The sequence below is a fragment of the Enoplosus armatus genome, chromosome 16 (assembly GCF_043641665.1).
Source record: "Enoplosus armatus isolate fEnoArm2 chromosome 16, fEnoArm2.hap1, whole genome shotgun sequence".
NCBI classification, from domain to species: Eukaryota; Metazoa; Chordata; class Actinopteri; order Centrarchiformes; family Enoplosidae; genus Enoplosus; species Enoplosus armatus.
In genome coordinates this window covers 10,978,837-11,003,720 of record NC_092195.1, presented here as the reverse complement: position 1 = coordinate 11,003,720, position 24,884 = coordinate 10,978,837, and the positions used below count along the sequence as shown (strand labels likewise).

The following is a 24,884-nucleotide window of genomic DNA, read 5'->3' as shown; positions in this document are numbered from 1 at the left end:
GGCGGTTGTCACTTTGTTATAATTCAGTTTGATAAATGTTGCAGTGCAGTCCTGACTTTTGACTTTATTCTCTCATAAGTGAGTCAATGTGTTCATGTTGTTGAGTCCACTTTTCTGTTTCCGCACAAATGATTAAGTGGCTAATTTCACTGTCGATCCTACATTTACAAATACAAGTGCTTTTCAAGTTTGCTTTTCCAATATTAAAAAAACGAAACAAAAAAAGAGCCTTCCCGTGAAATCAGATGCTTGTTAATTTCCTCTGGCAACAGGTCTGCCTGAAATATCTGTAATAATCCCTCATTGCAAAGAAAAACTGAGGTTGCGCATGAGGATAGTAAGTAGTGTAAACTGTAATGAAGCTCAGTGCAAGTTCAGTCAGAAAGACCTCATACTCTCTCTCTTTCTCTCTCTCTGCCAATCTCAGCTGATTGGTGAGTTACTCTCTCGATCCAACCAGATCTTGCCATGGTCTTCATCAGCCAATCATAGTGCGGCTGTCAAAACTTAAATCTGTTCTCTTGTCATCCCACCCAGATCTCAGCCCTCACCACCACCACCAGTGTCTAGGCTCCATCGGGGGGGCATCCTAACTATCCCATGGCTCACTAACCCCCTTTCAAATACGATGGCGCCACGACAGGGTCTAATCACCAAAGTCAGTCAATAAATAAATGTTCACTCATATCAAGTCTCTCCTGATTGAAATGGATGTTTTACTGTTTGCTTGTCTGTATGATTGTTTGACTGCTCATGTTTCTACAAGTTACTGCTCTTTCTGGATCCCAGCAATTCATTTTGTGACCATAATGTTATAATTAATGATAGGAAGGATGGCCAGCGTAATATATATATAAATGTAAATAGCTGGAATCATACTTTCTTGTATTGATAAACACACACACTAACTCATGGTGATGTTCTACTGTCTCTGGCCCACACAGCGCAGAAAGAGAGATATTGTACACTGTATTTGGGATTAATCTGTCCAGATGTACCCCCCATGTATCCTGTCCGGCCCAAAGAAATTCTCTCTCACTGATACTCGGCAAATCTCCATATACTTCTCAGTCAGGATATTTCATTCTGACTCAGTGTCTCTCTCTTCCTCACTCCATCTGTCTCTCTCTCTCTGGTTATCGTCTGTCTTCTCTCATCCTCTTGCATTTATTCTCTCTTTCCTCCCGTCTCTCTTCCTTCCGTTAGCTCGCTTTGCAAAGGGCATTTGGCAAAACGTTATGCTCAGGGGATGTTTACATCATTGAATGATTGATGTGGTGTAATGAAACAATCTAACCTTGAGTAGACAGAGCATGTTCCAAGCAGCCGAAGATCCAACGCACACATCTCCCTTCAGAGTCGGGGGCATAGTATAGTGTTACATTATTAAGGAGACAATACAGGCATGAATGAAGTAATGGCTGAACTCATCCAAGATAAAGTAACCTGTAACAAGTGTGTAAAGACATCACTTGCAAAACATTCAGAAATCTTTAAGCCAAATGGTTTAACTGGCGGCAGAGTGGAGGCAATGCTGCAGGTCTGAAAGTCTTACAAGATTCTGGAGGAATGTTATCATAGAAAAGTCTTGATGTTTCCATATATAACAACTTGTATATGCTGTATAATACTTGAAAAAACCCGTTCTAACAGCAGGAATAGGAACAGTTAGAAGAGTGAAACCAATGATTGCAGTGCCTGTACTTCCCAATGTCTTGGGAAATATAATGTTGATAAAAGTAAATGTTTTTATGGTTTCATTTGGAAATTCTGATGATTTATTCATCCGTTTTCTTGGCAGGCACTTTGAATAGATAATGACTCAGTATTTGATCTATTAACCTCCTAATGTGTGCACGTGGAAATAGAGCACCTGCACTGGACTTTTTTTTTTAAATCAGTTTGAGGCAAATGCGTATTTTTAGAAATGGAAATGTTATGCCATGAAAATGGAGAAGCAGATAACTGAAATAGATCACTTGCACCCCTTTTAAACCTAAAATCCATCAGTTTCATTGGCAGTGGTGTGTGGAAAATGTTCACATCTTACACATGAAACACATCTTAAAGCTACACCATGGACGTTGGTACGTGTTCAAACTACAGCGAAGATGATGGAACATCTAGTGTTGCATTTGTGAAATTGTTTGTTTTTGGTGTACAATGAAAATATCACTGACTGACCGGGTATGTGAATGCAAATATTTTAATTTCTGCAGAGATGAAGTTAGACCACCGTGGTACTGTCAACTGGACAGCTGTGTGTTGTTTCAAAGGGGAAAACTGGCCTGAGATACTTTGGCAGAGCTTAACATGGTGGAGTTGTTTTGGCTCGGCACGTCATCTGTCAATCACAAGGTCATTGGTTTGATCCCTAGATCCTCCTGTCTAAATGCTGAAGTGTGCATGAGCAAGGCATTGAATTCCAAAGGAGAAAAAAAAGGTAAACTTAAACACATCCTTCCACTTCCTCAGTATACACAATGTCACCGACCATCCAGCGTTGTACAACAGAAGTTTTTCAGTGATAGAATATCAACACAAACGGAAGAGCTAAATAGACTCTATATTTAGTACGATGTGTCCTTCTCAAATCTACTACAAATAATACAGAGGAAGAGGTTTTGACAAATACAGTGTATACAAATACAGCAGGGATTACGGTAAGGAAGAGGCAGACAAGTATTACTGTAAGGGACACCTCTCCGATGCCAGTGTGGACCCTGTAGTCGAGAGGCTTCTGCTGTCATAACTCAGCTAAAACAATCTATTGTTTAAAGTGTCTCGCCACAGCTCTTAAAGATCAGTGTCTCCGACCATCTCCTCTGTTGTATACAGGACAGCATTCCATACCTAATATAGGCTCGAGATGTCCGAAAAATGTTTGTAATGACACATTTGTCATGATAAGATATCTGTCGGTGAAGGTGGAATGTGTAATTCAAGTGATGAGCATACTTTCCAGAGTTAATATTTCTTTCCACAGACTGTCCATTTATTGTCCCAGACTCATGGCAGAAGTCTTTGTGTTTGAGCTGGAAAAAAAAGGAAAATAAAAAGGTCTTATCTGTCTGCTGCACAGCTGAAGCTTTTATTATTAAAAGGAGGAGGTATTTATGACTAAAACCATGTTTTATTCATGGGAAAGTGCTCATTTAGCTATGTGGAAAATGATGTGTGTGTTTTTTGTGTTACTCAGAAAAGTTTTGAGCTACAGATTTGTTTGAACTGTAACTAAAGGCCAAAGGAATAATTTCACACGGCAGTGTGATGAAGCCTCGGAAAACCAAATACTCAATACAGTCAGATAATGAATATAATTTTCAGCGATTTGGATGTTTGGAAGTAAATGATATTCACTTTGAAGTAACCATCCACATACAGTTGCCTTGTGATGTGCTATGATGATTCAGACATCCTTGTTTTCACAGACACTGCAACATGAATATGAATGAAAGGAAAACAGCCTGTTTCGACCTGAAACATGCTTATTAAGGAGGAAAAATTCCACCGCTTCCCCCACAGTGTGTGGTCTGGGGCATTAATCAAACAAAAAAAGGCACATTTTTACATTTCAAATTTGCTGCATTTCAAAAGCTCCACTGTCTGTGGGTTATGCCTTGTATAGGACTGGCAGACAAAGGATTGCGCAGGGCGAGATGACTCAAGTGACAAACGGGTGGTTAGGAATTTGCTCAGCTTGGAAACCCATCATTACTGGGAATATGAGAGTATAGAGCAATGCTACAGCCAATTAAAGTGTGACCTTGGTTTTCAGTGTTACATATGAAGACAGATTTTGCACAACATGTTGAATAAGTGACAATGTGGCGTGTGACCCTAAGCTGAGATCAGCTACTTGCAAAACAATTAGCATACCATGAAAGTAAAGGGGGTTTATGAAAGTTAAAGAAAAGGGCACAATGTAAACAATCATTAACACACACACGTATACACACAAAACCACCCACCTCTTCATTGCACCGTTACACAACGTATGATTGGAATTAGTATCTCTTCACACAATACTTAAAATGACTTAGTGATGTGTACAAATGAGAAGGAACTCATTCCTCAGTGTACAAGTATTACAACTGTGTAGATAAAAGACGTAAACCAACAGAAAGTTGTGTTTTTCCACATAACAAACATTAGGTTTTATGTCGTGCAAAACAGGCATACCAAACAGCAGTGGAAGTTCAGTGCTGGTTTCAAAGCCAGATTATATAATTACATTGCAAAACCACAATTGCTCATTTCTGCACTTATTCTCTCTTGAAGCTATCCTCATTTGTTGCCACAGGACGGTAATCACGGACATGTGACGATTAGCATTAGACCGGGCAGAGGAGAACCACTGAACAGATGACCGACTTACATCCTGATTACAGGAGGAGCAGACATCCGTATGCCACCGCATGGGGAAGTGCACTGACTAACAGGCTGACATATGTATGCTTAGTGACTGTAAGCAATCGTGGTACCAGGCACTGGCTGGTGTTTGTGTGGTCAGTAAACACAGGATTCCCATTGGCAAAGGTAATAACAGTTACAGTGGAAAATGTCACCGCTTGACACAGATCTGAAGTCAGCTTGCCCTCGCGAAGTTTTCTTCGCGAGGGCGAAAGTCATCTGAAATCAGATTCTGGTTGGTGTTCCCCAACACTCCCACACACACACACACACACACACACACACACACACACACACACACACACACACACACACACACAGACACACACACCTCCTCCAGTTAGTCTTCTGGTAAAAATCCCTCTGACTGAGGCCCTGTCAGTAAACACAGATTTACCAGGAAGGCTGAGAGGATATTACCCCTTCATGAGTGCACACAAACACACACAAACACACACACGCCGTGCGTAGTTCATTGTTGACTTCTGTGCTGACAGGGTTACCTTGTCACTGAAACATCTGTTTCATCACCCGTCATATTTGTCTTTCGACACAGGTGTTCGGCTTTCCTGTTTGCTGTGGTTCAGTCAGGTTTTACTGCAGGTTAAAATAAATCTAATTCAGAGTTATATCATGCAGGTTTTTAATTTAGTTTTTGTAGATGTGGCCCTTTTATGTTTCTGAGTGACAAACTAATGTGATAAACAGCTATTTTGGAGTTTTGTTTTTCTAGTTTATTGTAGTCATTTGAATGCATTTATATCTGTATTACCTGTTACTGTGTTTTGTACAGGCCAAAGTTTTGTACACGGTGGACATTTTTGTGAGATGCCATTTTGTTCCATAGTTTATATTTTTCACCTGTCAGACGTGTGAGCAGACTTTCACCTGGAAACCTGCGGCTTCCAGAGGTTATGGTTATGCAGGAATGAAAGCAGACGTACAGGTTCTTACAAGTTGAGCCAACACCTATTTAGCAAGGCATTTGTGCAAAACAGATGACCTTTTCAAATATCACAAGAACCACTGGTAGCCTGTCATTATAGACTATGACTGAAACACTATTAAAAAGGCTCTGCACAGGATTCATGACCATGCCCCGGTGTATTCCAGTGAGGTGTTTTTGAAAGGAGTGCCACGACTGTTTGTGACCTTTATCAACGTGTTGCTCAACGCCAAATGTAACAGAAAATTGTGCAAGCCCTGCAGATTAAATGCGAATGACATTGGGTGAAAATATAAAGAAAAAACATGCGAAAAACCTCCTCTAAAGCACAACCCCCCTTTCCTCTTTCTTAGAATGTTGCTATTTGCTTTGGGCAAATGGGCTGCAGTTGCACAACTGTGCAGCCACCAGCGCTTCAAAACTACACACACATGCACACACTTGGAGACGCACACACAGAAACTGCAGTAAACACTGTTTGTAGAAGCTAGCCGAAGCAATTTGTTGCATTAAAGGATTGTTTTTCCATTCAGTTCAATTTAACAGACCCTCAAATTAGAAACACCTTGTTTGAACTGCAGTGAGCCATCTCACACATTACCATGCTTTTATTGAACTGTAACACAAGGAAGCCTCAGTTTCATAAGAGGTCCCTGCTTACTGACCCCCAAAGCTTGTGAAAATGTAGTACGGCTTCAGACGTGTTATGTATCTTAACTTTGTTTGTATCTTACATCACAGGAACCTCCTCTGCTTTTAGCTTTTGTTATTCATCCTGAAATATCCATTTGTGAAAATCTGGTCCAGATTAGCTGTATTGGGTGGACCTCCTCATATCCAGTAGCTTAATCGTGGGTGGTCTTCTGTTCCATATTTTATGCCCAGTTTTCAGATTCATGGAGCTGATCTTAGTTGTTGCTTCAGAGGATATACCCCTCCTGATTCACCGTGGATTACTAAGAAAGAAAAGTGAAGTCGCTTTCACTGTGGCTCTGGGAAAGTCCGGACTCCAGTCATAGAGCCTGCTACGTAGTCTAGATTCCATATAATGGATTTAATAACGGTTATGATATAATTTTAGCTGTAGGGTTATTGCACCATTATACAAGCAGATTCAAGGAACAAGGCCAGAAATTAATTTCTCTGGAAATCTCTTGCAGATAATTCTTAGATTAAGTTCACAGTACTTTGTCTTGAGAAAAAGGGCTCACACTTTCACATGTATCAGACAAATAATGTGAAAACCATACTGCTCGACCTTGTGTGAACCTAATTTCACTCATATTTGTTATAGTCCAACAAAAACTGGAATCCTTGGCAAATACTATCTGTCTATCTATGTCAAAAAAAGAAAGAAGAGACATCGGTGTGCTCTCTAGAGATTACAAACTCACCCTCATATCCATCCCTCCACCCTTTATGCACAGTCCTGTCCTTGGCCAGAGTAGGCAGTTTCCCACCCGAGGGCTTGGCCATATGTGAGTGTTGGCTCGGTCCCTCATGTGAAGGTCAGCCCTGACAGGACATGTGAGCCCCAGATTGTCACCCCTGGGGTTGGGAAGCAGGGCTAATTGACTTTAAACCAGGCTGCATGACACGCATCAGGACACAGTGACTGGACCACTAAGGGACAAAGGACAAATTTACGTAGTCACGTAGTAGAACTTCTTCAGTATGAAACCGTATATGAAGTTACTGGATTTTAGAGGAATTATAGTCACAATAAAACAATGGATCTACAAAGAGATAGAAATATAATGCTTAATCACCAGGAATTCCCCTAAATATGCAACATCGACATTTTGGGAAATAGGTGCTTTTCTTGCAGCTATATACAACTCATATCTGCTAAATACTAGCCTACAGCCATGAGATTGTTAGCTTAGCATCAAGATTGGAAGCAAGGGGAAACAGCTAGCCTGGCTCTGTACAAAGGTACATGTCATTTCTCATTTTAATTCATACAAAAAAAAGAAGTGTACTAACAATAAGTTGTGGTTTCACGAGGGGGGGCGGGGGTGGGGTCATGTGTCAGACTATTAGCTTTAAATGTGCTTTTGGGTGGATTTTTTAGTGCTAAACAGAGCCAGGCTAGCTGTTTCCTTGTGCTTCAAGTTTTATGCGGAGCTAATCGACTGCTGGCTGTAGCTTCATATTTATAGTACAAATATGAGAGTGGTATTGATCTTCACATCGAACTCTCATCAGGACAGCGAACAAACATATCTCCCAAAAAAGTCTATTGCTTTAAGCTTTATTCATTTGGGTTTTATGCACAGAGAGCAGAACGTTTGGCTAAAGATAAGAGGTAAAGTAGAAGCAAGTCAATCACGTACATAAAGCATTTTACTTCTGTATGCAAAATAAAATAACAACAAAGCAAATATGATACTTGATTTTGCTCCACAAATTTTGTGTGTAACCCAACTGTATTGTCATTAGCCTGCACACACACACACACACACACACACACACACACACTCTCAGTAATCAGTTAACACTTATCAGTTCTCTTGAGCTCAGAATCAAAACCAATTTCAAACAGTAAACCTCAGCTTTGTTAAATCCTCAAATGATCCTTATTGCCCGGCCTTCCCTCCACTTCCTGTGGTCCTTTCATCGCTGTTAGGCCATGTAAGGACAAATCATTGTGGGGAGGCGACAGCATAAACGATGGTTTACGTGGTGTTTGATGAGACGTCCAGTCAGGGCTGCCCGCTGATGGAGACGAGCCAGTGGGAAGCATTGTGCAATCAATGGGCTCGGTTAATTACAATAGATCAAACACAAGCTCCATGGCAACCCCTGCCACATTTTCCAAAACAAAGGCCTGCAAGGCATTCAGCATGCATGGCGGCTGTGACATGGTGTTACGCATGGCTGACACAGGGACGATTAGCAGCGGCCCAGTGTTTATTTCTAGAGATGGGTGCACAGTGGTTGCATACTGTCATTTCAGAGTAGTAGTCAGCACACAGACCATGCTATAATATTAATGAAGCCTGTCTTATTTAACAATAACCAGGCCACCGTACTGAACAGAGGGGCCTAAAGTATAGTATGTACCCTTTGTTTTAAGCTACACTAGCAACGTGGCTCTAGGGATAGCAATGTTGAACTGTTGGTCCACCACATGCTAAACTGAAATGGTGACTATTGTAAACATTAAACCTGCCAAATATCAGCATGTTAGCATTGTCACTGTGAGCATGTAAGTATGCTGACGTAGCATTCAGCCTCAAGCACCACTGTGACTAAATACAGCCTCACAGAGACACTAGCAGGGCTGTGGGCTCTTAGCCTCACTCTACCAGTGGTTCACATATCCTTTTATACACCGTCTGAGCTCCATGAAATAGTCCAAAGATCTCACAAGACAATAATAGAAGCTTTTGGGGTTTAATTTTCAAACTGCGAAACCACAAAAGTCCATTGTGGTCACTCGAATGAATAATGTTTTTAAATCTCTTAATCTAAGCACTCAAATTTAGTGTTGTATATATTCATAGTTGAAGACGGTAGAGTGTGTGTACTTTCGAATGATGTATTCACACAAATGGTTTGGGTTGGCTACGCAACTGCTGGTGCACTGGCTTTTCAAGAACGTTTTTGATACACTCTCATGAAGTAATTCATCTCAAACTTCTACTTTGACTCAACAGAGGAGAACTCCTTCGTGTGTTCTCTGAGAGAGTCGTGACAGAGACCGACACCCATGCTGTCCGTCTATCAGCTAGCAGCAGGCACCGTCAACAGGCCACCGGCGATGGGGTCTGTCTGCTTCAGACACCAGATCTGTTCTAGTAAACTCACCAAAGTTGGCTCTCACATCCAAACCACGAGCCAATCTCAAGAACAAATGTTAAGTGCAAATAAAACTCTGAAAATTTGTCTCCTCACAACTCAGTGTCCCTCTCTCTCTGCATTGCTGTCTCTCTCTGACCCCTCTGTGCCCTTGTTTATTTATTCCTCCTTCTCACTCTGTTTTCTCAGCCCGTTCCCCCCTTCTTCCTGCCTCAACTCGCTCTCGTCTCAAATTAGTGTCAAATTCCCCAGTGTGCTTGTTATGTTTGTTTCTAATGCAGTACCTACCAAAGTACAAGTGTCCTATTCTTGGGTGCCCTCTATCAATTCTCATTCATGTGTAAGAGGGCAGCTCTCGGACAGTAAAATAGCTCCATCTGTGTGTGTGTGTGTGTGTGTGTGTGTGTGTGGGTGTGTGTGTGTGTGTGTGTCTGTCAGGGCAGGTCAGTCATGAGAGCGGAGAGCCTGCATTCCTCTGTGCACTACTAAATCCTCATGGGATAGACCTCATTAGTGGACTAGCTGTTCCCAGGCTGTCTCATAGTCACTACTACAGTGTGTGTGTGTGTGTATGTGTGTAGGTGAAAGCATTTGTTTACACGTTCACACATTTTTTTTGTGTGTCCATGTCCTCTTGTGGTTGTTCTCTGTGTGTCGCCTTCTTCTCTGGTTGTCATTTTGTGATGCTCCTCTTATATCCTGTGTGTGTGTGTGTGTGTGTGTACTTTCAGAGGACAGGTTAGACTGCTGTAGCTGGCTTTCTGCCTGTGTTTTGACATGTTGTGTGATACCCAGTAAAGGAGCATGGGGAGGTCAGTAAAGTCTACACGGGGACGAGATGTACTCAGGGGACTAGCTTGCCTCATGGACTCTTCTCAACCTTGGAGAAGTCGTAAATACACACACACATACACACATGCACATACACTCTCCGTCCTCTCTTCTTACCATGCTGTCATGTGCTAAAGTGTCCCTGAGAGACACTTAACACATCACTCCGTGACTCCGTGGTTCCAGACATAGCTTTGACCCCCTGCGGTTGACCCGAGCTGGGCCTGACAGCTTCTCATGTCACATTCTGTCTTTGGTTTCACTTTATTTTTCAGGCTGGGGAAAGCGAGAGGAGAGGAGGGGAAGGGTGTTTGGCGTTCAAGGGAAACGCTCTGTTCTGATTTTTCAAAATGTGGAAGGAGAACACCGTCTTTGTTGTGCAAGAGGGCAGGCAAATATTTTTTTTCCACTCCTCATGACCCAGTGTGCACATCCAACTGCTTCACAATCTCTTGTGAATTAGAGCTTACCTGAGAAATGAAGATTGTAGAAGCCTCCGCCTTCTGTTTGGAGAGAAAAGAAAGACTATATTATCTATACTGTAATATTTGCCTATAAGAATGATGCTTCTCTTTGAATAATACCTATTGTACATGAATAATATATGTCTCTAGTGCTAATGTATTCATTGTATTTCGTCCTTGTGTCTCCTGTGAATGCAAGATGAACAACAAAGAAGAGTCACCATGTGTTCAGCCTGTCTGTTTGTCTTTCTGCTCCACATCTTCTGCTCCTGACTCACATGGGGATCTATTACTGAGTGGGCAGCAAGCACCAGGTGGCTGCAAACTAAGCTGCTTTAAATAAATGCACATTTTGAGACAAATGCAAAGGACAGAGCAGGTGGCAACCCGGAGTCAAGTTACTCTTTTCAGCAATAGTGAATAGCAACAACAGAGTAAATCCTAGTCATGCTCTTCATTTTTTGTTGTTGTTTGCTTTATCAGCAGGAGAATAGCTCACATAACATTAAAGTCAATAGTTAAATTAATCTGTAATTTGTAATGGGCTGTAGCAGAGATACTGTAAGGCTCTATGGCTGATAGGAGTGTAGTGTTACATTAGGAAGTGGTTCAACTGTAAACACACTCGCTGCTCACCTGGCAGGAGCCTGAGGTTGTGCCAACACACAAACAGGCTCATAATGACCCACTGATACCAGGCTGGCTGATGAGAGGCACGGGACAGAAAAGCAAGGCAGACATCAGTAAGCAGACAGAGGAACACACACGCACGCACACGCACAGAGCTACACGCCAAGGCAACTGTGAGCTCCTGAACAGGCCCAAGCCAAGGCCTCCCTCGCTGATCACAACACAGCTCTGTCTGATAAGCGTCTTGTGCAACACATAGATGCAAGTGTGCGCTCTTTCTCTCTCTCCTTCCCATTCCCTTCAAAGCAGATGATTTCGAAATCATTAACAACAGCCATGGGGGAGCGGAGGGGGTAGATTGGCAGGCATATCAGGTCCAACATGTAATAGATACTCTAACACACACACACACACGAAAGCGCATAAACACGACTCAGACATACTGTATGCTTGTGTTATTGTATGTGACTGTGAACATTTAGTATTAGACTTGTATTCATAACTCCAATCTAATACTAACTATGACTGTGACCTTAAACTTTATAATCACTCTGTAAGACAAACTGTAATTGGACAAATAACCCTTTTTTACAAGCATGATTGGCCTTTTCCAGGTCTTTTATTTTCGTGGGGACCTACGACTTGATATATAACCATATATCAAAATCAGTGTAGAGAACACACACACACACACACACACACACACACACACACACACACACCAGGTTTCTCACTTCCCTCTTATTCTCTGCAAACAGTGATTTATGCTGAGCGGGGACATCCAAGTGACGCCACTATCAGGCATTGGAAAGTAAATAAGAAGTCACTTTCTGCTTTATCATCATCAGATGATATACTGCAGCAGAGCTCATCGGCACAACGTTGACACATACCAGGACGCATATAGATTTACAATACTGTACGCTTGTTTAAAGACCAGACATCCCTTGATTTACGTTTTGTACCTGTGATCCTGGAATGCGGCACAGATACTGTACAATAACTGTTATGACTTACTGCACTTGACAACAGGTTCACTGCCTGTATTGTTGGTGCATAAATCAGGGGATTGGGAGGATGTATACCTGTTGGCAAGACATTCCAGAGCGGCGCGAGGTCTCCTATCTCAGTAACAGCAAACACGTGACTGGAAGCACACACACTTCTGTAGTTACACAGGACAACATGCAATCTTGCTTAAACACACACAGAAGGAGAGGGGACATCAACAACTTCCGTCTGAGGAGACAGGAATCCTATTCTGTTCAACATCAATCAGGGTTTAAACCTTTTTGTAAATGTTTATTATTAGAACAAACATTTTTTTTTTCTAAGTATGATTAGCAGATCTGTTACATGATATGAATATATTTTGATAATCTTTCCCAGGAGTTAATATCTGTTGGTGTTTCTGCCTTTTTTATTCCATTTCTTTTGTTTGTGTTTATTTCCCTGTTGTAGGCCCATTACTAGTTTGTACTTGCTTTTGCCATTTAAACCCTTTTGTATCATCATTTTTTTCATTTTACTGAATCTTTGTGACGTAATGCCTTCAATATGTTTTTGGATGATATTTTTCCTTTCCAGAGAGGCATGTTTTGTACCATGTATGGGAGTATCAGGCAGTGTTACCCAGCTCTGCTCTGATTGGTCCAGTCTGAGAGTAGATTGACTCTCAGTCGTGCAGCTCATGAGGGTCTATATATATACATTGCTTGTTCTGCTTTGTGATGTTTGACAATGCCTGGCGAATATCCTGCAAATATCAATAATATTAAATTAGCTGGGAGCTATCAGCACAGCATGTGGATCTTTTGTCTGACCGTTGCACATGGCACAGCTGATATGCTGCTTTAGGAGAGAAGACGCACACACACATTCACTCATACACACACATATGTAACCTTGTTTTCTGGTGTGAAATCCAGGGATAGTGGCAGGGTTCAGAGTTCTTAGAACACCAGCAACACACAGCGGGTCTGCCAGAGGAACCACAGAGAGTGAGACACACACACACACACACAGACGCACAAAAACATACACACGCCATGGCAGCGCTGTCAGTGAGTCAGTGTGTGAGTCACACTCCGGCTATGCTGCCTCTCGATTTTATAACAGCCGCCAGCACGGCACTGTATTTAATATTCCAAACAACTGTACTGTAGGACTCTGTGGCACACATGCACATATATTAACATATGCATATACTGTACTGTGCTCACATATACATTCACACACACACACACACACGTACACACACAATATTTAATTTGGCCAAATACGCCTCCACAAATAAGACTGAGGAGTTATTTTCACACATATACAACCAACACACTCACTTTCATGCCTTTTTGCCTTCATTCAAACACACACACACACACACACACACACACACACACACACACAGACACACACACACACCTTCGTCACTGGGGACGACTGCAGATGAGTCAGAAGGGGGAGAGGAGGGAATCCTTACCTCTTTGTGTGTCAGATCCATAGGAGAGCCAATCATAGAGTTCTGCACCATAGATACTGACTCCATTAGATTTGACCTATGAATCATTCCTCCATACATTCTCACAGGAGAGTGTTTGCACCTTTAGGAGGAGGAAAATATGGAAAGGTTTGTACTTAAAACGTCACATCATGACACGCCTTTATATCTGTATCTAATATTGGTGGAATATTTTCCTTTTCCTATTCTGTACTATGTAAATAAAGATTATTATTATCATATTATTAAATTATACACAAAACATTGGCTCTCACTAACACTGATATGGTGGATGCCAGGTATGGATCAAAAGGACTGAACCATGCATGCACTGCATCAACCATCAACTGCACCAACATCTCCATGCATCAACCCAGGCTCGGTCAGTTTACAGCTGCTCTCTCATGAGGGTGGAGGCCAAAATGATTCAACCATAAAGTCAAAGTTTTTAAATGCTAAAAATACATTACATATCCGGATGTTTTTGTCTCACAGTTCAAAGCTCACTTCTGTGCCTTTCAAAATGCAATCAGTCCACTTCTCGGGAGAGGTTACTGACAACAGGAAACACACACACACACACACACACACACACACACACACACACACACACACACACTGACTGCAGCTACCTACAGGTCGAAAAGAACACAATGTCTCCATATCACAGTTTCCCAAATTAAACAGTCCAGGTAAGAAAACTTTTAAACATCGCCCTCTGGTGGCAGCCTCAGGGAAGAGAACATGCTCAGTGCCGCAGCATTTCAAAGGAAAGCTTTCCTCAATCCCAAGAAAAAAAAGGATTATTCATTTGTTTGCTCTTTACTTTTATTGTGGGGATTCCAGGTGCAAATAGTTGCCTTTACTGGTGGTTATGGAAGACATCTGCAGAACCGTGTTTGAAGAAACTAGCAATTTAGTTTTCTGTTCAAAGACGAAAAAACCTGTGGCACACGAGAAGGCTCCTGGCAATGTAAGATCAGTGACATAAGGCTCAAGGGAAGTGGGTGCTGCATATGAAAGCAGCTGCTTGAGGCGGTGCAGTGGCTGACGTGTGCCGAGGGTGATGCATTTGATAGGAGTGGCGACACGCTGAGGGGCAGTGAGTCAGAGTCAACGATAAGGACCCGGGGTTATGACTGACCTCTCTCAACTGTCCCTCTTTTCTTCCATGCGCCTCCTCCTTTCCCCTCACATCTGGTTCTTTGCATGGGTATCCTTGTTTGTTTTTCAGCCTTTGTTTTTTTACAGTCAGTGACTCATGACTAAATCTTGCCTTCTTTTGTACCTTGACTCTTGGCTAACATGAGCATTGGTCTTTCTTTTAATGCTTGCCACACATGGTTCTTTCTTTTTGTTCCTTTCAAACCCTTTTCTCTCACCAGCCGCTGTCCACTCCTCTACCCTGTGATCAGGGAGTGGAGCCTTTAGGTTTATCTGCGATTGGAAAAGCTCTCTGACTCACACAAACACACTTTATGGGTGATGACTCATTGCAACCCAGGCCATTCAGATCCACAGTACGCCAAAGTCAAACTGGTGTGTGTGTTAGTGTGACTGTGTTTGCATACACATTAACCTTTATATGCATTACGGTTTTGTTGCGCAGAGGGCTGACACATCACCTACGCACCTTTTTTCTCAGAGTCACTGAGATAATCAGTGTTGCTGTAAATGAGGCTTCGGTAGCCCATATATATATACACACAAAAAAATCTTGTTGTTGCTTGCACAACGGCTCCATGAATTCAGTTTGTGCTTGTGTGTAAATGTGTGTCTGTAAATTGTTTCTCCATCAAGCAGATAATGATATAAACCTGTAATATGTTTGTGTGTACAACAAGTCCAGGGGCAAAAAAGTGTTCATGATGACACGAGCAGCTGAGGAATGATAAATGTGTTGAGTGACTCATGCAAGAGAGACATAGGAGCCATCAGCCGACACAGTGGCAGCAGCAACAGCCTCCACAGTGGCAGACAACACATACTGTAACACACACACAACACACACACACACTGATAAGCACAGACAGTGTGGTGCAAAATGTCCCCAGCTTCATTTGTACCACTTTTGCATGTCTGTGGAAGAGATGAGTCACTCGCAACTGGAGTCGTCACATAACTACTGTCACTTAGACTGATTCACACTCTGCACAATTTCTAAAATAACAATCAACCTCTGCTGGCATTTTTATGCAAAGTGACTGAGGGTACACCACGTATTTATTATAGAACAGCAATTGACTGGAACAATGCAAAATGTGAAAACTGATGTGCTTTTATTTATAAAGATGAATAACATGGTGCAGCAAAATGCACTGCTAATTCCAGTACAAATGAATTTTTAATGTGCATTTTGGCATTGTGTGTTATATAAAAATATAGTTAAGACAACAACTGGCTGTAGAGAACAAGATGTTCACTAACAGGGCATCACACAACTACAACACACACTACAATACTGCTCAGACCACCTGTGTGAGGTGATTTTGGCAATGACACAGCTTTTCTGTCTCAAGATTATAAAACAGCGATACACCTTTTAAGATCCTTTTTGTTCCACACAGACAAACACAAAGCCAGACAAAACATTTTCAGTTTTCATCATCTGTGTCCTCTTCATCCTCGTCATCCTCCTCCTCTTCAGATTCTTCATCTTCTTCGTCGTCCTCTTCCTCCTCCTCTCTTCTTGTCTGCCGACTGCAAGCTCTTTGTTGCTGTGACAACAAATAAACAGTCACTATGCAACTAAAACACAGCTAGTCATTAAGCACAATTGGTGCTTCCGCGTAGTCGGTTTTCTCTTAAACATTTCTCTTTCACTAGGGTTGCGGTTAAGAGCAGAAACAAAACAGGTACAGGTGTGAACACACCCCAAAATGCCCTGACACCATATCTGAAGTATAATACTATATGAACACAAACATGTCCCATGCCAAGTTCATATGAGACTTTCTCTATGACCATTATCATTTTTTACTTTTGTTAGCAGTTTTCCTCTGGGGTTTTATCCAGTATGCAATCCACTTTCTACCTGTATACCTGACTGCAATTGAATTTTTTGTTTAGCAGTGATTTCAGTTTCCACAGATAAAATCAGACGTAATCATGGAAGCAAAGTAAGATCTCAAGTTGTGACGCAAGAAGCATTTGAGGCAATCTGCCTCAGCAAGCTACAATCTGAACATCACTAGATCCAAGATAGGACGTCTGAACCCCGAGACCTAAAGAAGACAGTTCAAAGATATTAAATGATACTCCTCATTTAGTGAGAAAGTGAAGACGTGCTGTCCAGACATTTTACAAGGCAATCCTTTAAAGTCACAAGTTAGTGCAGTACCACTGTTAAGATGGTAGTAGGAGGAAATGCATGATGTTACTGGCATGAAATGACGTGTGGATATTCAAACTGAGTGATGGCTGGGGTGATGCTGCGCATAAACACTGGCACAACTGATAAGACTCTGAGTTATCGAGCACCAGCCTCTACTGGTATGAGGAAGACTACGGGGTTCGAAAAAGAAAGAAGGGATTTTTTTATTTCATCATCCCGATGAAAGTTATGCAACTGTCAAAGTCAAAGATAAAAAGCAATGCCATAACAGACCAGATCAAACAGGGATCTTCTGGGGAAATTTTTGTTTTTATAGTAGAGCATCTATGCATTGTCTGTATCTTACCTGTAAAGTCCCTGATGTACTCAGGAAGGATCCGGTCCGATCGAGGGAGGTTTTGGAATTAGCTCGCACTATGTCTAAGCGTGACTGGTAGTCAGGGGGGTGCAGCGAACTCCTGAACACCTGCCAAAGACAGTAGGCGCTATATTTTTTCAGAGAAATAGAAGAATGGAAGCAATGCCTACGCACATCCATCAGTAATCTTAATGTGTGCACTGAATACAATGCAATATAACCACGAGTTTAAAAAATGACTGTAAAGTGGCCACAGTATACACAAATTAAGTGCAGATTGCTAACGCAGCTAAACACACAGTTTAATTTGGGTATTTTATTTTATCAGTGATCAGTTAACAACATACAATGTAGAGTCTCAGGAGCAAAAACACGCAACTTGAATACTCTATCCAGACTATCCAGCAAATCAACAACTGGGCTGACAATGTTTCTTTGGCCACAGATAAACAACGCAGCTCAGATGGTATGTCTCTGATAAAACGGTAAACTGCCATTTACACCACACTGTGTAGAAAATAGATTCCGCAAGAGCTCTCGATCAGGATTATCTTCATGCCTGTCATTGTGCCTTTTACAGATGATTCAATCTCCCATGCTTTGTTCTATGAGTCATTGAAAAAACAGCCTTGTCTGGGTGAGGAGTTTCGCTTCAATATGAATGGAAGGGAGATGATTCAGTGCAAAAACACACAGATGAGATGGCAAGGGGTGGAGGAAAATAGCAAAAGGGCATCTGCAGGAGGAACCTCGCTGTCTTGAATATCATTGATCCTTTGTTTTCTCACTACAGGCTTCGTCTCTTAAAACTGTTCAGCAAACCTCTCACACCAAATTGTAAACAGAAGAAAGTAGCAGGACTCTGAATAGTGCAGGCTATGTCCCGCAGGTTACTTCAAAGTTACCACATCAGTTAAAGGGTGTGGACTACAGGGTATGTACTGTATGAGCAATGAGTCGATGAGTAATGGGAGTAACAACTATGAACGCTAATGAAGCTGAAACGTTAAATTGTTCTCAACAGCCAAGAATTCATCCAGATTGGATTACTGTAATGTTTTGTTGTCCAGCCTACCGCACACAACTATTAAAAGTCTTCAAATGGTTCAGAATGCTGCAGCTACTAAAAACAGAAAGTTTGACCATATTTAAGCTCAGTTTTAGTTTCACTTCATTGGCTCCCTGTCCATGTCAGATCAGACTTTAAAGTGCTTCTGATGACTTGAATTGTAAATGGGCCTTATCGCCCCTTATCTCTTTATGTCCCATCGCGTCCTCTCTGCTCTCAGAATCCTATTTGTCCCCAGAGTTAAAAAGAAGTCAGCTGGCTTCAGGCCCTTTTCCCATCATTTCTCTGAAATAATCTTCCTTCTAACATCAGACAGTTTGACTCTGTTGAGGCCTTTAAATCTAAGCTGAAACTCATCTTAACTTAACTTGCAATTAGTACTTATCCTTCCCTACTTCAGGTATCTCTTACCACTTCACTTTCGGCAGTTCAGTCTCAGTCTCGATTAATCTATTAACATTGGTACTTATAGTCCATGTCTATCCTGCCAACGAGAATTCAACTAACTTTTTGATATCGACTGCAACTCTGCTGTTTTTGTGTCCGTGCCCTAAAAGCTGCCAAGCTGTGCACCCTACTTAGTGGGTGACACCTGAAGCTGCTCAGCTGTCCTCCTGGATCCATCATCTTCACTTTTACAATTGACATTTTGTCACTGTAATTGTACATACGATGATTTTCTGTTGTGAATCTATTCTGTACACACGACATCTATTGCATGCCTGTCTGTCCTGGGGGAGGGATCCCTTTTCTATTGCTCTTCCTGAGGTTTCTTCCATTTTTCCCTGTTAAAGGTTTTTTTTGGGGGGAGTTTTTACTCATTCGAACCGAGGGTCTAAGGACAGAGGGTGTTTGCTGTACAGATCGTAAAGGCCCTTGAGACAAATTGTGATTTGTGATATTGGGCTATATAAATGAAACTGACTTATAACAATCAGATTAATTAAGTGCACAGCACAGGGTGTACATAAGGATTGATCCGCTTTCAGCCCCAGTCACATTTAAATATACATCCTCTTTCTCAGAGTGTGTCAGTGAAACATGATTACGTCAAGTCAATAATACACTCCTACGCACAAACAAGCTAATGCTGGCAGGCTAACTATAATGACTGGGCCCCAGTTAACCTTGAGCAGAGCATCAGCCTACCTCCAGGTCCTCCTCCTCATCCACACTTTGAATGCTCTGGTAGGCCAAGGTGTACACCTCCAAGGCCTTGGCATGGAACGACATCTCCACTGTCACAAACTCGCCAAAGATTTTCTATAAGGGGAAAGACAGGGATGACATGAGTAATATGATAATACAGAATAGTCTTTAGCACTATTTAAATGAATCACAACTGCCTGGTGGCCACAAGACATGAAAAAGAGTTCTGAAATGACAAAACAAGAATAGCTGAAGGAGGATTAAGAGGTGTGGGCAGGTGTCAAAAAAAGACCCTCTAAATCATCACTGTCTGGTTTCACTTCACTGTCCCCCACTGCTTCAACGGACATATATTCCCCACCACTTAAATTGTAGTTCTTAATTTGAGGTGGACAGAAAGCTCAGAGCAGCAGACCTTGATGTCCCGGATCTTCTGCTTCTCAAACTCGTCTATGGTCTCCTCCAGCTGCCTGGTGGTCCGTGTGGCATCCATGGTGGCTCTCTGCAGCTCACTTTCAGCCTGATGGGAGAACAAATGGGAGAACCAACACGAGAGGTTATGAGAAAAGCATCAGTGCAGTGTCATACAATGCAGTATAATCATAGAAATTCAACAGAATGCCTTTGTGCTTATGGATTTATTCAAATATAAAATGGATACTTGATACCCAAATTAGCTTTATTTGACAATGCACAACACTAAAAAAACTAAAACACAGGCCAGAACTGCAGTACCAAAAGTTTCAGACCTGCAGTTTCAGTCCAACCTGCGCCACCTATCGGCAAGAGACCCTCAGATACTGACATGTTTCTACAGGAAGGGAAATCAATTTTGACACTTAAAACTTTAACTACACACACAGAAAAAAACAGGAGCTATATAAAATTAGCTTCAGCTGTTACTTTCATTTTCTATAGGTGCTGCAGGTTGTCATGTGTAGAGCGGGTCTGACAATGACTAAACACCTTCTTCTTGCGTAGAAACTGAAGAGGGTTTGCGAGTTTATAAGTTACAAGTCACCTCCATGGTGTGATTCACATCTAATAAACAGTAATGAATAAAATATGTAGCTGTCGCTGCATTTGACAGATCAACAGTTGTTACACTTCCATGTTAAGGTAATTCAGAAGTGTGTTTCATCTTTGTAGTCATACATCACCAGTCATCAGATGCACAGATTACATGGGACACACCTGAGACTGAAGGACTGGTCAAGGAAACACCAAAACATATTAGCCTGTCTGTGTTTATTCTACTGCAAGTGGATCCTGATCTACACTCTGCAACTGGGTACAAATTGTTCTTGCATCAAGTGGATGGGAGGACACTGGAAAGTAAACCTTTTCAAACTAGATAAACATTCAAAATGGATCCAAGTTTATTTTCCTGTTGCAATATGAATTAATATCAATAACAATAACTAACAAGGAATCAAGCTGTACCCAAGCTGTCACCCACTAAAAAGTACATAGGTGGTTGTTGTAACATTAAAAGTATTTCATCTGTTTGGTATTAGAGAATTTGAAAAACAAAGCGAGGATACAATGATCTGCCTGTCTGAGGGGTTTCTCTGTCTGGTCCTCTCAAGCTGAGCCATCTGTTTGGCTTCTCTGTCTCTGGCACTCTGAGTTGTCTTCAGATCCTCCTGCATGGATGCACAAGCATACAAGGACACAATAGTCATTATGATCATTAACAATGATAGTCAATTATTTATAAATTTGTGTCAATTTTTTAAATGCTAAAGGACATAATCTAACAAACGCTTGGTGTAGCTCAGTGTTTCCAGATCAAGACCTCAAGGACACCCTGTTGTGCAGGTTTTGGTGTTATCTCTACTCTGACACAGTTGGTAATGTTAAAGAATGAAATAATGTTTCAGCATTGACAGAAAATTCAATGTAGCAAAGTTCGCTTTTCCATGATTAAATAACTTAATTTAGCCAGATTGAATTACATTTGGACACACCTGTATAACAAATGACCAATCACAAATCATTCTCAAGGCAGACTGTTTCTTGTAAACAAACTAAGAAGTGCCATGCATTTTTTGTCACCTACTTTAAAATCTAGCAAATCTGCAGTTTGAAAGTATTTTAGTTACATTGAAGGACTTTGCAACTGTGGGCAACAGGACAACATGAGACAACATGACTAATTTGATCATTTACGGCAACATTGTCTGAGAAATAAATAATGGAATTGATATATTTTTTTACCAGAAAATGTATTTTAATCCTAAAACAAGATGCTGAGAGGGGAGATGCCATCAGTGACACAAAGACAGGCTGATGTCAAATCAATACTGCCCTCATGTGGCCATGTAGTAGTAAAAACACTGACAGTTAATCGCTCTGAGTCCCAAACTGCGCCTAAGCCCCTATTCTCATTTTGGTGACACAATTGCTGCATCCTTGTAGGCCAAAGCACATTTAATCTTGAAATGTGCAATTTAGATGGACTGTATGGAGAGGGGCCAAGCCAGGGAGGTAAACAATTTCACCATCTTTGAGGCACTTGTCAATTTTCTGTTGACATTTAAAGTCACTTTTAGCTGGTGCAGCATTTGCTGTATAACTGTGTGAGATCTTAACAAGCAAGAATAAGACAGAAAAGTAATGTCAGTGCTCATATAAATTACACAAAATATGTTGAAACATTTTTGCCTTACAATCATTTACAGTAAAATGATTCTGTACGTTTCTCATTGAGGAGTCGTTGTACTTATTTTACAATAATTGTAACTGGAACATGGATTAAGCTTTGTCATTTGGTTCACTTGGAATCAGTGCAGACATCAACATGGCTGCAGCTCAGAGCAACACTTACCCTTTTACGTTTCACTACAGCTCCATAGCTTTTTAATGGCTCTATGACTTTGGCTTCAAGTCTTTCCACCTGTGAGGCAAATAACTTCATGTTAGGTTCTATCTCACCCAACACATTCAGATGGTGGCTGTGAATATGAAATTATGATTGAAGTCATATCAGCAGGAAATAAAATACTGTAGTTTTACCTCAGCCTGGCGGTAGTCTTCGACCTTGGCCAGGTGGTCAGCAAACTGCTTCATACCCCTCTTCAGGTTTGGCGTTTCTGTGTCTGCATACATGCCGATTTCCCGAACCAGGAGATCTGCCTTGTCTCGTAGCCTGGCTGTTTTACGGACATAGGCAGCAAACATTTGGCACATCTCTCCAAAATGTTTCTCCACATTGGTGATGTTTTCCTGGATCTTTCTCGTCTGGTTGTCCCTGGAGAGGGAAAAGGACAACATTAACAGCAGTAATCAAATAGTGTTTAGGGACACAAAAGGGCATTTGTTTCACACATTTGTGCAGGGAAGAGATAATATATTGAGTCATATGAGGTTGAATTTTCAAACTACATCTACGTGTAGCAGCTCACTGATAACAAAAACGTCTTGTGGATGTGATGTACAGGGTTTTGTCTAATACAATGATTTCATAACGCCTCTTATTTCATCGTCGTTGATGGCACAGACACTTTGCTAGACAGATACGTGTAGTAAAACCCCCGTATTTATTTTGTAACACCAGCTAGTGTTAGTTACCGTTACCGAGAAAAACATCTAAAAAGGTAACATTAGCATTTGCGCTTTATTTTGAGGACGATAAACGGAAATCCGTTCCAACAGTTTGTGGCCAATAGAGAAAAGTCAGTTTGGGGATAATGACAACGATCCACTGACGGTATGTGTTTGTGCCAACTGATGAATAACAGATAACTCGTTCACGGCTATATTTGGAATCAGTGTGAAGCGTGAAAGCACAAGTTAACAAGCAGCTAGCTAACCTATGGTATCCTCGCTGCTCTTGCGAGGTTGATTTTTCTAAAAGCTAGCTAACGTTAACTTATCGAGCACTAACATTAGTTCCCCCGCAACTTACGTTAACAGAGGACTGTCTCTTACCTCGCTCTGGCATCAGGCGTGCGACTCATCTTCGCAGAAAGGCAGTAAATGAGATGTATTCAGTATTCAGCCAAGTTTATCGGGACCCGGATTTAACGCTAGCTAATTATGCTACTTATCTCCCAGGCTAGCACGCCAGTCTGCCGTTTCCATGGAGTCCCCGGCGTTTCCGCTTGAAGAATGCATTCTGGGAGATTGAGTCGTTGCTACTCTGAGCAGTTCGTCTCAGAAAGTTGAAGGTGAACCAACGTAGTTTATTTTGATTATTGTGCTTGTGTTTTGCTTGTGTTATAGCCTATAAAGCAGTAATGGAAAGTAAATACATTTATTAAAGAAACAACAGCCAAATGCTGGCAAAATATGAAAGCAGACTTGCTTCACTCTCCAGCCGAAAAAACAATGGTAGAATTTGAACATTCACTAGCCATTTGGCCGGTGGACAAAAAGTTAATTTTACCCCCTGACTGCACTGTACTGTACGTAGAGTAAATATTCTTAGTTCTTAGTAGAGTTTTCTAATTTCATGCTACTTTATACTTCTACACCTCTACATTTCAGAGGAAAATATGGCACTTCTTTTCCCCACATTCATTTTCTTCAGTTTAGAGATCAACTAGCCTTTAGTTAGGCTAGTTGTTGCTTAGCAAATTAAGATTATACATACAAAACATGTGATCAACAAAATGGCCATCAGTAATTTTGATTATTTAAGTACATTATGATATATGATATATACTGTATTTATGTCACACTTTTATGCAAAACTCCTCCATTCACACACACAGATGGCGGCGGAGCTGCTGACTGACTGAAACTTCATAATTAGAGCAATTGGGGTTTGCTCAATGACAGTAGGAGCTGGAGATCGAACTGCCAACCCTGGCTTTTGGACTGCCAACTCGACCTGCTGAGCCACAGGTAGAACACAGTACCTTTACTTAAGTTGGATTTCAAATGCAGGAATTGTACTTCTGTTATTACTTTACCTTACTGTAAAATATAGTCTGCTCTACATACAGAGTGTATCTATTAGTGTAGTATCTAATGGAGACCATGACTTCTTATAATGACGTTTTTATTGTTATGAATCCCCCATTCATCCAACACCAACATGTTTTCCTAAAGTATCCACCTGTTTCACCGGGTTTTTGTGACCTATAAATCTTACTCCTAGGTCTACTTCTGTACTGGAAATCTGGAATTTATATTTTGTAGCCACAGTGTCTGTTTGGCCAGTATCCATCTCTTCAGTTTCCTCTACAGCAACATGGGCAGGTACCCCAAATGAAACAGATACATAATGCCACTAACATTTCAGCTGGTAGCCCTGTACCATCTTTGATCTCACTGATACATTATTTGATTGATCATTTTGTTGGGCCACTGAGCCTACATTTAAAAGTCCAACTCTTATCAAGTTAACAAAAGACAAGCTATACAAGTAGAGTTTTGAAAT

The 24,884-nt window shown here is 41.3% G+C and overlaps 1 protein-coding gene across 1 annotated transcript; it reads right to left on the bottom strand.

The window, feature by feature from the left end:
• Positions 1–15,908: 15,908 nt before the first annotated feature.
• Positions 15,909–23,542, bottom strand: cibar1 (CBY1 interacting BAR domain containing 1). The gene is made up of 9 exons (XM_070922057.1): positions 23,429–23,542; positions 22,514–22,748; positions 22,326–22,394; positions 21,040–21,141; positions 20,690–20,695; positions 19,911–20,015; positions 19,496–19,609; positions 17,266–17,385; positions 15,909–16,302 (listed from the first exon to the last, which is right to left on the bottom strand). The coding sequence occupies exons 1-9, from the start codon at positions 23,455–23,457 to the stop codon at positions 16,180–16,182; spliced, it is 903 nt and encodes a 300-aa protein (XP_070778158.1). The 5' UTR covers positions 23,458–23,542; the 3' UTR covers positions 15,909–16,179.
• Between the last annotated feature and the right edge of the window lie 1,342 nt (positions 23,543–24,884).